We start from the raw sequence: 9,826 nt of genomic DNA, 5'->3' as shown, positions 1-9,826 counted from the left end.
AATGAGAGGACAAATCCCACCCTTTGCAAACTTGACTCCTTCTTCTGCAACGCCGAGTGGGACACCACCTTCAACACCCATGTGTTGCATGCCTTGTCGTCATCCCTCTCCGACCACTGCCCTCTCTTGCTTGCTGATAACAAAGGACCCAAAAGACCTCGGTCTTTCAAGTTTGAAAATTTCTGGACCGCCCTTCCAGGATTCCATGACATTGTCCAAAAGGCATGGGCCGAGGGCGTGTCACACACGGAGCCTTATCTCATATTGCATCACAAGCTCAAGAAGAACGCGCTACGTCTCAAGGAGTGGAGTAGAAGACTCTTCTCAGCAGCGAACATTCACTTCCACGCGGCACTACTCGTGATCCTAAGGCTGGACATTGCGCAGGAATCGCGCCCCCTATCGCCGGAGGAGCTTGACCTACGTGCTAGACTAAAACGCAGGGTGATCAGTTTGGCAGTTCTGCAGAGGGCCAGAAAGAGCCAATGCGCCCGAATCTCTAACCTCAAGGAGGGTGATGCAAACACAAAGTTCTTCCACCGCCGCGTCAATGCCCGAAGAAGAAAGAATCACATCCACCGCATCAAGCTCGCAAGTGGTTGGGTTACTGACAATGGCGAAAAAGAAAAGATCATCCATGACCACTTCTCTGAGGTCATGGGGAAGGGGCACACGAGCAACCTTGACTTCAATTGGGAGGAGCTCAACGTGCAGCCGGTCGACCTTCACACCCTGGATGACACTATCACTGAGGAGGAGGTTTGGAACGCCATTAAAGAAATGCCAAGCGGCAAGGCTCCCGGCCCGGACGGCTTCACGGGTATCTTTTTCAAGAAATGTTGGGCCATCATCAAACCTGATATCATGCGAGTCATCCACCGGTTTGACTCCCTTCACACGTCCAATCTTCAATGGTCGAACTCCGCCAATGTGGTGCTCTTGCCCAAGAAGGATGGCGCGGAGGGCATCTCCGATTATAGGCCTATAAGCCTCATCCATGCCATTGCCAAAATCATTGCTAAGGTGCTCTCCTTGCGGCTTGCCCCGCATATGGATGCCCTCATCTCCAACGCCCAAAGCGCCTTCATAAAAAAGAGAAGTATCCATGACAACTTCATGTATGTGCGGAACTTTGCTCGATGCCTCCACAAGCGCAAGACCCCTGCCCTTCTGTTCAAGCTTGACATAAGAAAAGCCTTCGACTCTGTCAAATGGGAATTCATCCTGGACCTCCTGCAACGTAGGGGTTTCCCTAGCAAATTCCGTGACTGGATTGCCGCACTGCTTTGCTCCTCATCCTCGCGTTTCCTGCTCAATGGGCTGCCCGGACCTCCCATCTATCATGGTCGTGGATTTCGTCAAGGGGACCCGATCTCGCCACTGCTATTCGTCCTCGCAATTGACCCGCTTCACCAAATTCTTGAGTTGGCAACTAGGAAGGGCCTCCTGCATAAGATTCGGGGACGAGGCGCTATGATGAGAACCTCCTTATATGCGGATGACGCAGCTATTTTCATGGCCCCAATCAAAAGCGACGTCGACAACCTCGCCACCATCTTGAAGGGTTTCGGTGATGTCACGGGTCTATGCACCAACTTCCACAAGAGTTCGGTTGTGCCAATCAGATGTGCCAATGTTGACTTGGATCATGTCCTCAGTGCCGTTCCCGTGTCTAGAGCCACCTTCCCGATGAAATATCTGGGACTCCCACTCTCGGTCTGGCAGCTCAAGACTGTGGATTTCCAATACCTTGAAGACAAGGCGGCCGGCAAGCTTGCCACCTGGGACGGCCAAAACATCACCACCATCGGGCGCACGACACTTGTCAGATCGGTTATTGCCTCCCAAGCAGTGTATGCCATCACACCTCTCATCGTGCCACCACGCTCTCTTCACAACATCAACAAATTGGAGAGGGCTTTCCTTTGGTCTGGATCAGATAAGACGACCGGTGCCAAATGTAAAGTGAATTGGAAGGTGGTTTGCCGCCCCAAGGAGTATGGAGGCCTTGGGGTTCTAGACACTGACAAGTTTGCTCGGGCCTTACGTCTTAGGTGGCCATGGTATGAATGGAAAGAGCCAAACAAGCTTTGGGTGGGGCTTGGGAACCCTTGCACGGAGGAGGACATGGACTTCTTCTATGCCTCAACGACGATCATTTTGGCAACGGTGCCAAAACACCTTTTTGGGATTCCCCATGGCTTCTTGGGCGGAAACCGAAGGACATTGCCCCTTTGATTTATGAGGCCTCCACGCGCAAGAACTGGAAGGTGCGTGAGGCCCTCCATGGAGATGCTTGGATTCTTAAGATCGGTCGCAACACCATCGTCTCCGGTGCCCACATCCTCCAATTCTTCACGTTATGGATGCTTGTGCATGACCTACACTTGGATCAACAAACTGACGATGACATTATTTGGAAACACGCCAACGACGGGTCCTACTCCGCGGCCACCGCCTACAAGGCTCAGTTTCTTGGACTGACACTTTCGCCCATGGACTTTATGATCTGGAAGGCTTGGGCCCCTCCTAAGATCAAGTTTTTTGCTTGGTTGGCTATCCAAGACCGGATTTGGACAGCCGACAGATTGGAGCGGCGCGGTTGGCAAAACTGTGGACTTTGCCCGCTTTGCAAACGTGTTGGCGAGACGGGTGCACACCTCTTCTACAAATGCCGCTACACCATAAGGCTATGGAACTCGGTCATCCTTGAATTTGGTCTAGCGCACATGGACACCTCCTCTTGGCATTTGGATGGATTTGTTTTGGAATGGTGGAAAAAGCGAACCTGCTTGCAAAACCCAAACCGACGAGCCTTGGCCTCACTTACAATGCTAGTCTCTTGGACGATCTGGAACGAGCGTAATGCTCGGGTCTTCCGACACAAGAGCGCACCGCCTCCGGTCCTTCTCCATGTTATCATCAACGACGTCAAGCTTTGGGTTCTCGCGGGAGCAAAAAAACCGGGGTGTATTCTTGTGCGCGAGTAGTTGCCATGCCGGGCATACGGATCATTTGTAACACTCTAAAACACTTCTCTCTTATTTAATGAATGAGGCAAATCTTTTGCCTCCGTTTTGGAAAAAAAAGCTTCGGTGTCTGGTTGTGTGGTTCTGTAATAAGGTCTAGCTTTTGCTCAGTAGATGTCTCTTGCTGTTAGAGGGTGCTCGTTAACCCGTCATGTGACACTGAGACTCATGTCTTAACAGGAACTTGATGGGTGCTCGTGTAATCAATTTTTAGAAAAATGAAAATTAGGGGGTGAACCCTTTTTTCAAAATAATAATACTAGTGTATATCGACAAACCGCTTATAGCCAACCTATGAACTAATTACATTTTGTAAAAGTTCACTTTGTCAATGCGAATTTGACAAGATTTGTGCACTTCTTTCTTTTGCGGACTATACATATACTGCACAACGCTGCAACACTACAGTACTCATAAGCAACAACCTTCCGTTAACAAAACAATTGTGATGATCTCTCTGGCCTCACTTTGCTCCATTTGCTTCAAAACTCTGGTCGGCGATGTGCACCGACGGCTGGGTCCTCCTGAAACTAAGCCCGTTCACCATGGGCTTCACCTTCTCGGTGAGCTTCATGATGACCAAGAAGAGCACCCTGTACAATATGACCATCCCGAACAAGACCGCGAGATCGACCCACTTGTTGTACCCCATCTCCACCTGCCAGTACTGCCTGAGGATCTCGTCGCCAGTGATGGTGGTGGCGCCGCCGGCCTGGTTGTTTGGGAAGGTGAGGCCGAGGAACTCGTTCTTGTAGAACCCCTGGTTGGCATACTTGTGGAAGGCGACGTAGTACATGGGGTACCTCCACACCGGCTTGGGAAGGTCGTGGGGCAGGCGGAAGAAGCCGCCGTTGAGCATCATGACGCCCTGGATGCCAGCGCCGGTGATGATGCCCATGAGGAAGTCCGGTACGGCGCTAGCGACGATCATCATCAGGCCCTCCACCAGCATCATGGTCATGAAGAGCACCAGCGCGAAGTAGGCAAAGTGGTCGAAGCTCCTCTGCAGGCCGACCAGGTAGTAGGCCATCGCACCCGGCACCAGGGAAATAAGGAGCAGGTACGGTGTCGCCGACACTGTGTTGGCGATCACGAACGACGACACCCCGTAGTGCCCGTTCAACCTCTCCCTTCCAAATATCTGCATTGCGCATACCGAAAGCACATCAGATCAATGTATCGTGAGACGTGAGATGAGATGGAACTCGATCAGAAACTTCACCTTCATGTCCTCGACGAAAGATGGGAAGCCTCCGATGGCCATGAAGGTGAGGAAGGCACCAACGAACATAAGCATGGAGCCACGAGCCTACATGCAGAGTTTTCAATCACACAGTTAACACAACAGTGATCAATGGCGGTGGTAACTACAACGGGAGACGTCTTGCTACGCACCTGTATGGATCCATAGCTATGTCCGATGTCATAGAAGATGGTGCCGCAGCAGAGGCAGAGGGCGATGTAGATAGCGAAGCGGAGCCAGTAGTAGCCCAGGTCCCTGTACATGTTGATGAAGGACCTCTTGGTTAGCACGAAGGACTGCATCAGGAAGCTCGGCTGCTGCCCTTCCATCTTCACCACCTCCCCTCCCTGAAATCACACGACAAACCACACACACGCTTATAATTAGCTAAATTCAGTACTCCAATTGAAAGTTTTAGAATGTACGTGGAGTCCGGGCTACTCACAGTGCCGTGTATGTCGGCGATCTGCCGCGTCACCTTGTCCATGTGTGCAGAGGATTTGTAGGAGGCCACCAGCGCGTCGATGTTCTCAACGGTGGTCATCTTCTTCCCGCCGAGGCCTTCCTCGATGTCCTGAAGAATCAATTAATGGAGCGTATGGTTAGGAATACTATTCACCAGGAATATTTCAGATATGATAATTAAGGTCCTTGTTGATTGAACGGTGACGATGTGCTCACGTTGTCGAAGTCCTTGTTGACGGTCCTCAGAAAATGGTCGGAAGGGTTCATCAGTGACGGGCAAGGAAACCCGCTCAAAGCAAAGAACTACAACAAACAAACAAGCAAAGAAATTAGGTAACACAATTCAGTGGCTTCAAAAGTTTCTTCCGTACTTTGACTGTAGTAATCTAAGTCTAGCAAGTGAGGAAGATAGGAACAGATGGCATGTCTGAAATTTCACATAATCATTAGCAATACCGTTTTCTTCAGTTATCTACCTACGGACCGACCGACCAAAGCACATTTTTCTCCTCCGTGACCGTCACACCGTCAGCTAGGAAAACACGCGTGTTTGTCAAACCATGTGGTCAATTTAGTCACCCCACAAAATTACTCTCACCTAATAGTTCATCAATACACCGATTAATCTGTTGTATCTTTTTTTGTTGCGGGGAATTAATTTGTTGTATCAGGAGACTTGCTTGGCACAGTGGATTACCGAATACGAGTAGAGTACTACACGATCCCTCCACAGTCGTCTACAACCAAACTGAGCTTTCAGGCTCAGCTGTCACCACTGAAAAAACTGTCCAGAATACAAGCACATCTTTGCCACTGTGCTATGAACGCGATGCCGCAGTTGAGTTAGGCGGCATGATCGATCAATGCATGCTACCCTGCCAAAACGAATGTTCCCAGTGCGTGGCGCAGTCCATATGTGCCCCGGCGGTTTCGATCGATCTTGTGCAGTGGTCTTCAGTCGCGTAGCAGTGCTCCTAGTCGCTACCAGTGACTCGAGCACAGTTCCACCGTCGTAGAGGTGCCACTATAAATGTATAGTGAATGCACAGTTCCTCCATATACGGAGGGAGTACATAATTACTGTCGCCGTACGGTATGGCAAAAAAAAGACTACTCCTACTTCTTTCGCAATTGCGATCTCTCTGAATTTTTTTTTTGCAGGGAATCTCTCTGAAAGTTAACAAACTGTTTTTTCTGAAATCTTTTAAAGCAATTCTATTGTGGATGGATAACTAAGTTAAATGACACCAGAACGGTAAGTACTAAATCAGCAACAAGTAATATGAATTAGATGGAGTAGCAAATTGCATGCTTTCTGTGACCAAATGACTAACATCTCATTATCTATTTTTTGCATTATGGTGTACGTCTGGTATTCAGGTTTTTGTTATGCGCCCTCTCACAATGCTAGGTTTAACCGATAATTACCTACACGTATCTAACCCCTATACGGGGCCATATATATATATGGCTAAGATAAATCCATATATGAAATCGGGTCACACAAGTAACTTTTATTTGCAGGAAGAATCCGTTTAACAAATTTTGAAATGCAAATTAGTCTTAGTTGCTCTTAGGGGAAAATTAGAATTCATTATATAACGGACTTAAAAAGGATGGTCTATAAATAGGATGCAAGTTTGCTTCTCCACAGGAAAAAAAAGACGTGGTTTCGCCAACCCGAGTGCGGGGGCAACTAGGGTAGGATCTCTCCTCATATATGATTTGTGGGATCAGCGTATTTTCAATAATACAAAACATGGTTAAAAGATCTCAAAAAAGTTTTTTTAGATGATAAATCTCAAAAAAGTTTTTTTAGATGATAAATCTCAAAAAAAAAATTTAGATGAAAAATCTCAAAAACAAAAACAAAAACTGTAACAACTAACCACACTAAATTGCAGCTTCGCATTCGACCCACACTTAGAACCAAAAAAGAAGAAAGGAAGAGCAATGAATGGTGTACCCAAGTACCCAACCAAACCTGAAGAAACCTTTTATTATTATTACTTACAGAAGAAGCTTTTTATTATTATTACTCCCTCCGTACATCTCTAGATTTAGATGTAAATTTTGGCTGAAATGTTTTGGACTTGCAGATATACCCCATAGGCGTGCTAAAAAAATCAGTATATATGTTTTATAAATTGATCATATGATCTCACCAACAGATCCAAGCCTAAAGATCAAATAATTTGTATTACCACCGTTCAGCAGTGTGAAACTGCGAATACGCCTAGTAGGGTCGCGATCATGTCCAAAGTCCAAACACGTACATACGATAGCGACAGCAACAGGCAACAATCAACAGCACCGTGCATGTATTCGTACGTACACGCATACAACAGTATGTACAGACGTACCTGGTTGGTCTCGGCGGCGGGACCGAAGAAGACGGTCTTGCCGTAGGCGAGGAGGCAGAGCCCGTGGAAGAGGCCGTAGACCTCGGTGCTGGGCTGGTGCACGGCGGCGACGACGGTCATGCCCTCCCGGCGCGCGAGCCTGGCGATCCGGCTGACGACGTGGAAGGAGGCGGCGCTGTCGAGGCCGCTGGTGGGCTCGTCGAGGAACAGCAGCGCCGGCCGGGTGAGGATCTCCATGCAGATGCTGACCCGGCGCCGCTGGCCGCCGCTGATCCCCTTGTGCATCCACCCGCCGATGCGCGTGTCCGCCGCGCTCTCCAGCCCCATCTCCCGCAGCGTCTCCTCCGCCCGCTCCCGCTTAGCCGCCGCCGACATGCCGCTCGGCAGCTGCAGCTGAGCCGAGTACCGCACCGCCTCCCGCACCGTTAGCGTCGTCATCAGCACGTCGTCCTGCGTCACGTACGCCTGCAACACGCAAAGGATGCGTTGATTAATAACTAAAATAATTGATAGAGTACGCTCGTTCACGATCAACCCGAATGAAAATGAGATTCTCCGAATTGAAATAGCCCATCCATGCATGCACTAGGCTTACCGAAGTTCCGTAGGATAACTTCTGTCTCCGGCCATTGATCAAGATGTCTCCCTTCTGGCTGACACCAGAGCCTAGCCTTCCTGTAATTTTGTACCACGGAAGCTCTTCGGAATTAATTCTTTAATCTTCTCACCACAAAAATTATAATATCTATTACTTTCATCGTTCTATAATATAAATGTAGTGTAAAAGACGCTTTTATATTATGAGACGGAGGGAGCGGATACTAATTGTACGAGTCGCTACGACGCTATCAGGAAGGCCGGCTGTCTGAGTAGCGAAGGCCAGCCCGCATACGATATCGTATAGCAGTAGTATTATTCACGAGCATGTATACGGCTGTACCAACCTGCTAGAGCGTCTAGAAGGGTGGATTTGCCACAGCCGGAGGGCCCCATGATGGCGAGGACCTCGCCGGGGCGCGCATAGCCGTTGAGGCCACGCAGGATGGGGACGCGGCCGGCCTTGCCGCCGGCCGCCGACACCCACAGATCCTCCCAGGAGAGCACGACGCCCTGGTCAACCCGGCGCAACGACGTCTCACGAACCACGGCGGGCACGGCGCCAGCGCCGTTCTCCACGCTGATCTCGAGCGACGACGAGGTCCGCGACCGCGGCAGGGTCACCGGCATTGGAGCGAACGGCGGCGGCGGGAACGAGCTCCCGCTGCCGAAAGGGAAGCCGTCGGTGCTGCGCAGGGAGCCGCCGAGGACGTCGGAGGCCGTGTCGGACGGCCCCTCGTCGTGTGCGGCGTGGCCGGGACGGCTCTGCTCCCGCGGCGGGCTCGGCCTCCACCTCGGCACGGCGGGCAGCAGCTGCTCGGACGCCATATAGGGAGGCTTAGCCGGCTCGATCGTCGGAGACGTGCGCGGATGCTAGCAATCAGCTCGATGGTGGTATGTGTTTCTTCTTTTGCTCGTGATGTCGCAGTGACTGCAGAATGGTGGTATGGGCTGAGAGCCCGAGACTGCTTAAATAGAGGGAAGACGAGGTGGTTGAGTGCAGGATTTATACTTAATCCTAATTCAAATCAGAACTTAGATTAAGTTTTCTTGAATGCCTCTTTGAACAGTGGAGCTGGTCAAAGGGGAACGGGGGTGCCTAGTTCCTTCTGCCGTATACGTACGTGCGTGTGGCCTTCAACTTCCTTTTTCTATGACAAGGTGTCCAGTGTTTTGCAGACAAATACTAATATTGTCGTGACAAATACTAATATGGTTCTGCTGTACTAAAACGATTACGTCTGTGTGCTTTCATTGCTTCGTACGAGCAAAAGAAACTACTATGTGCGGCTCTGGTTCCTTCGGGTTACGCTACACCTCAAAATGCACATTTAAAGAAATTTCGTACCAACAGCAAATTCCATCATAGTTGCTGACGTCCTCACCCAATAGATGACTCACCCTCGTGCCCCAGGGTACGATTCACAGAGGACACCCTAATCCTAGCTAGGGCAACATCACAAAGCGTGATAACTCTGAAAATTCTTGATGACTTTGCTAATGCCATTGGACGACTCATTAATTTCAAGAAACTACTATGTATCTTCCCTAACCAAACGTAAATTCCCCTCCCATCTACCAACCACTCTGTCGGCTGGTGGCAGGGGGGAACACCGGTGCCTCGGATTTGGCTAGTAGTTTAGGTTAGACTTTTTAGCCTCTGCAGCGGTGGCGCTTCATCTTCGAGTTCGTCTTCTGGACTCTGATCCTCCTCGAATCTATCCCTCGGGGCGGAGTCGACGAAGTTGCAATGTACATTCCCGTCATCTCCTTGGGACCGCGAGGTTAGGGTTTCTTGTCATGGATGTGCGGCGGCGAGATCTGGTGTCAACCGCATTTGATCGATTCAAGGGCTCAACAACGACCATTGTGGCTACAAGGCGCTGGTCCGTATCGGCACATGGACAGATACTTCCCGACTCTTATTGACAAAGTCAGGCCAGCTCCGGCATGGGAGGGACGACATCTGCACGTCGGCAGCTCGTTCCAGCATTAGTAGTTGCTGTTCGGTTGTCTAGAAACATTGATATAATTTTTATTGTGTTTGGGTTTGCTTTGTATTTTTGATGAACTTTTATAATAGAGTCGGGTTTTCACAACATAATATAATTCAAGAAACTACTTTCTAC

General features: G+C 49.7%; 1 protein-coding gene across 1 annotated transcript; it reads right to left on the bottom strand.

Moving 5' to 3' along the window:
• Positions 1–3,264: 3,264 nt before the first annotated feature.
• Positions 3,265–8,619, bottom strand: LOC123124951 (ABC transporter G family member 1). Its single transcript, XM_044545497.1, has 8 exons — positions 8,045–8,619; positions 7,696–7,775; positions 7,101–7,565; positions 4,954–5,040; positions 4,718–4,846; positions 4,425–4,619; positions 4,252–4,338; positions 3,265–4,170 (listed from the first exon to the last, which is right to left on the bottom strand). The coding sequence occupies exons 1-8, from the start codon at positions 8,523–8,525 to the stop codon at positions 3,493–3,495; spliced, it is 2,202 nt and encodes a 733-aa protein (XP_044401432.1). The 5' UTR covers positions 8,526–8,619; the 3' UTR covers positions 3,265–3,492.
• Between the last annotated feature and the right edge of the window lie 1,207 nt (positions 8,620–9,826).

This window comes from Triticum aestivum, chromosome 5D, assembly GCF_018294505.1.
Source record: "Triticum aestivum cultivar Chinese Spring chromosome 5D, IWGSC CS RefSeq v2.1, whole genome shotgun sequence".
In the NCBI taxonomy this organism is placed as follows: Eukaryota; Viridiplantae; Streptophyta; class Magnoliopsida; order Poales; family Poaceae; genus Triticum; species Triticum aestivum.
Note: the sequence above shows the minus strand (reverse complement) of the source record. Positions and strands in the feature narration are given on the sequence as shown.

What these genes read in the sequence shown, in the direction of transcription:
- LOC123124951 (XM_044545497.1), bottom strand. Translation starts at nt 8,525, where the DNA reads ATGGCGTCCGAGCAGCTGCTGCCCGCCGTGCCGAGGTGGAGGCCGAGC. An exon ending in TCGCCGACATACACGGCACT is followed by an intron (nt 4,620 to 4,717) that starts GTGAGTAGCCCG and finishes GTGTGATTTCAG; the next exon opens with GGAGGGGAGGTGGTGAAGAT. An exon ending in ATAGCTATGGATCCATACAG is followed by an intron (nt 4,339 to 4,424) that starts GTGCGTAGCAAG and finishes CTCTGCATGTAG; the next exon opens with GCTCGTGGCTCCATGCTTAT.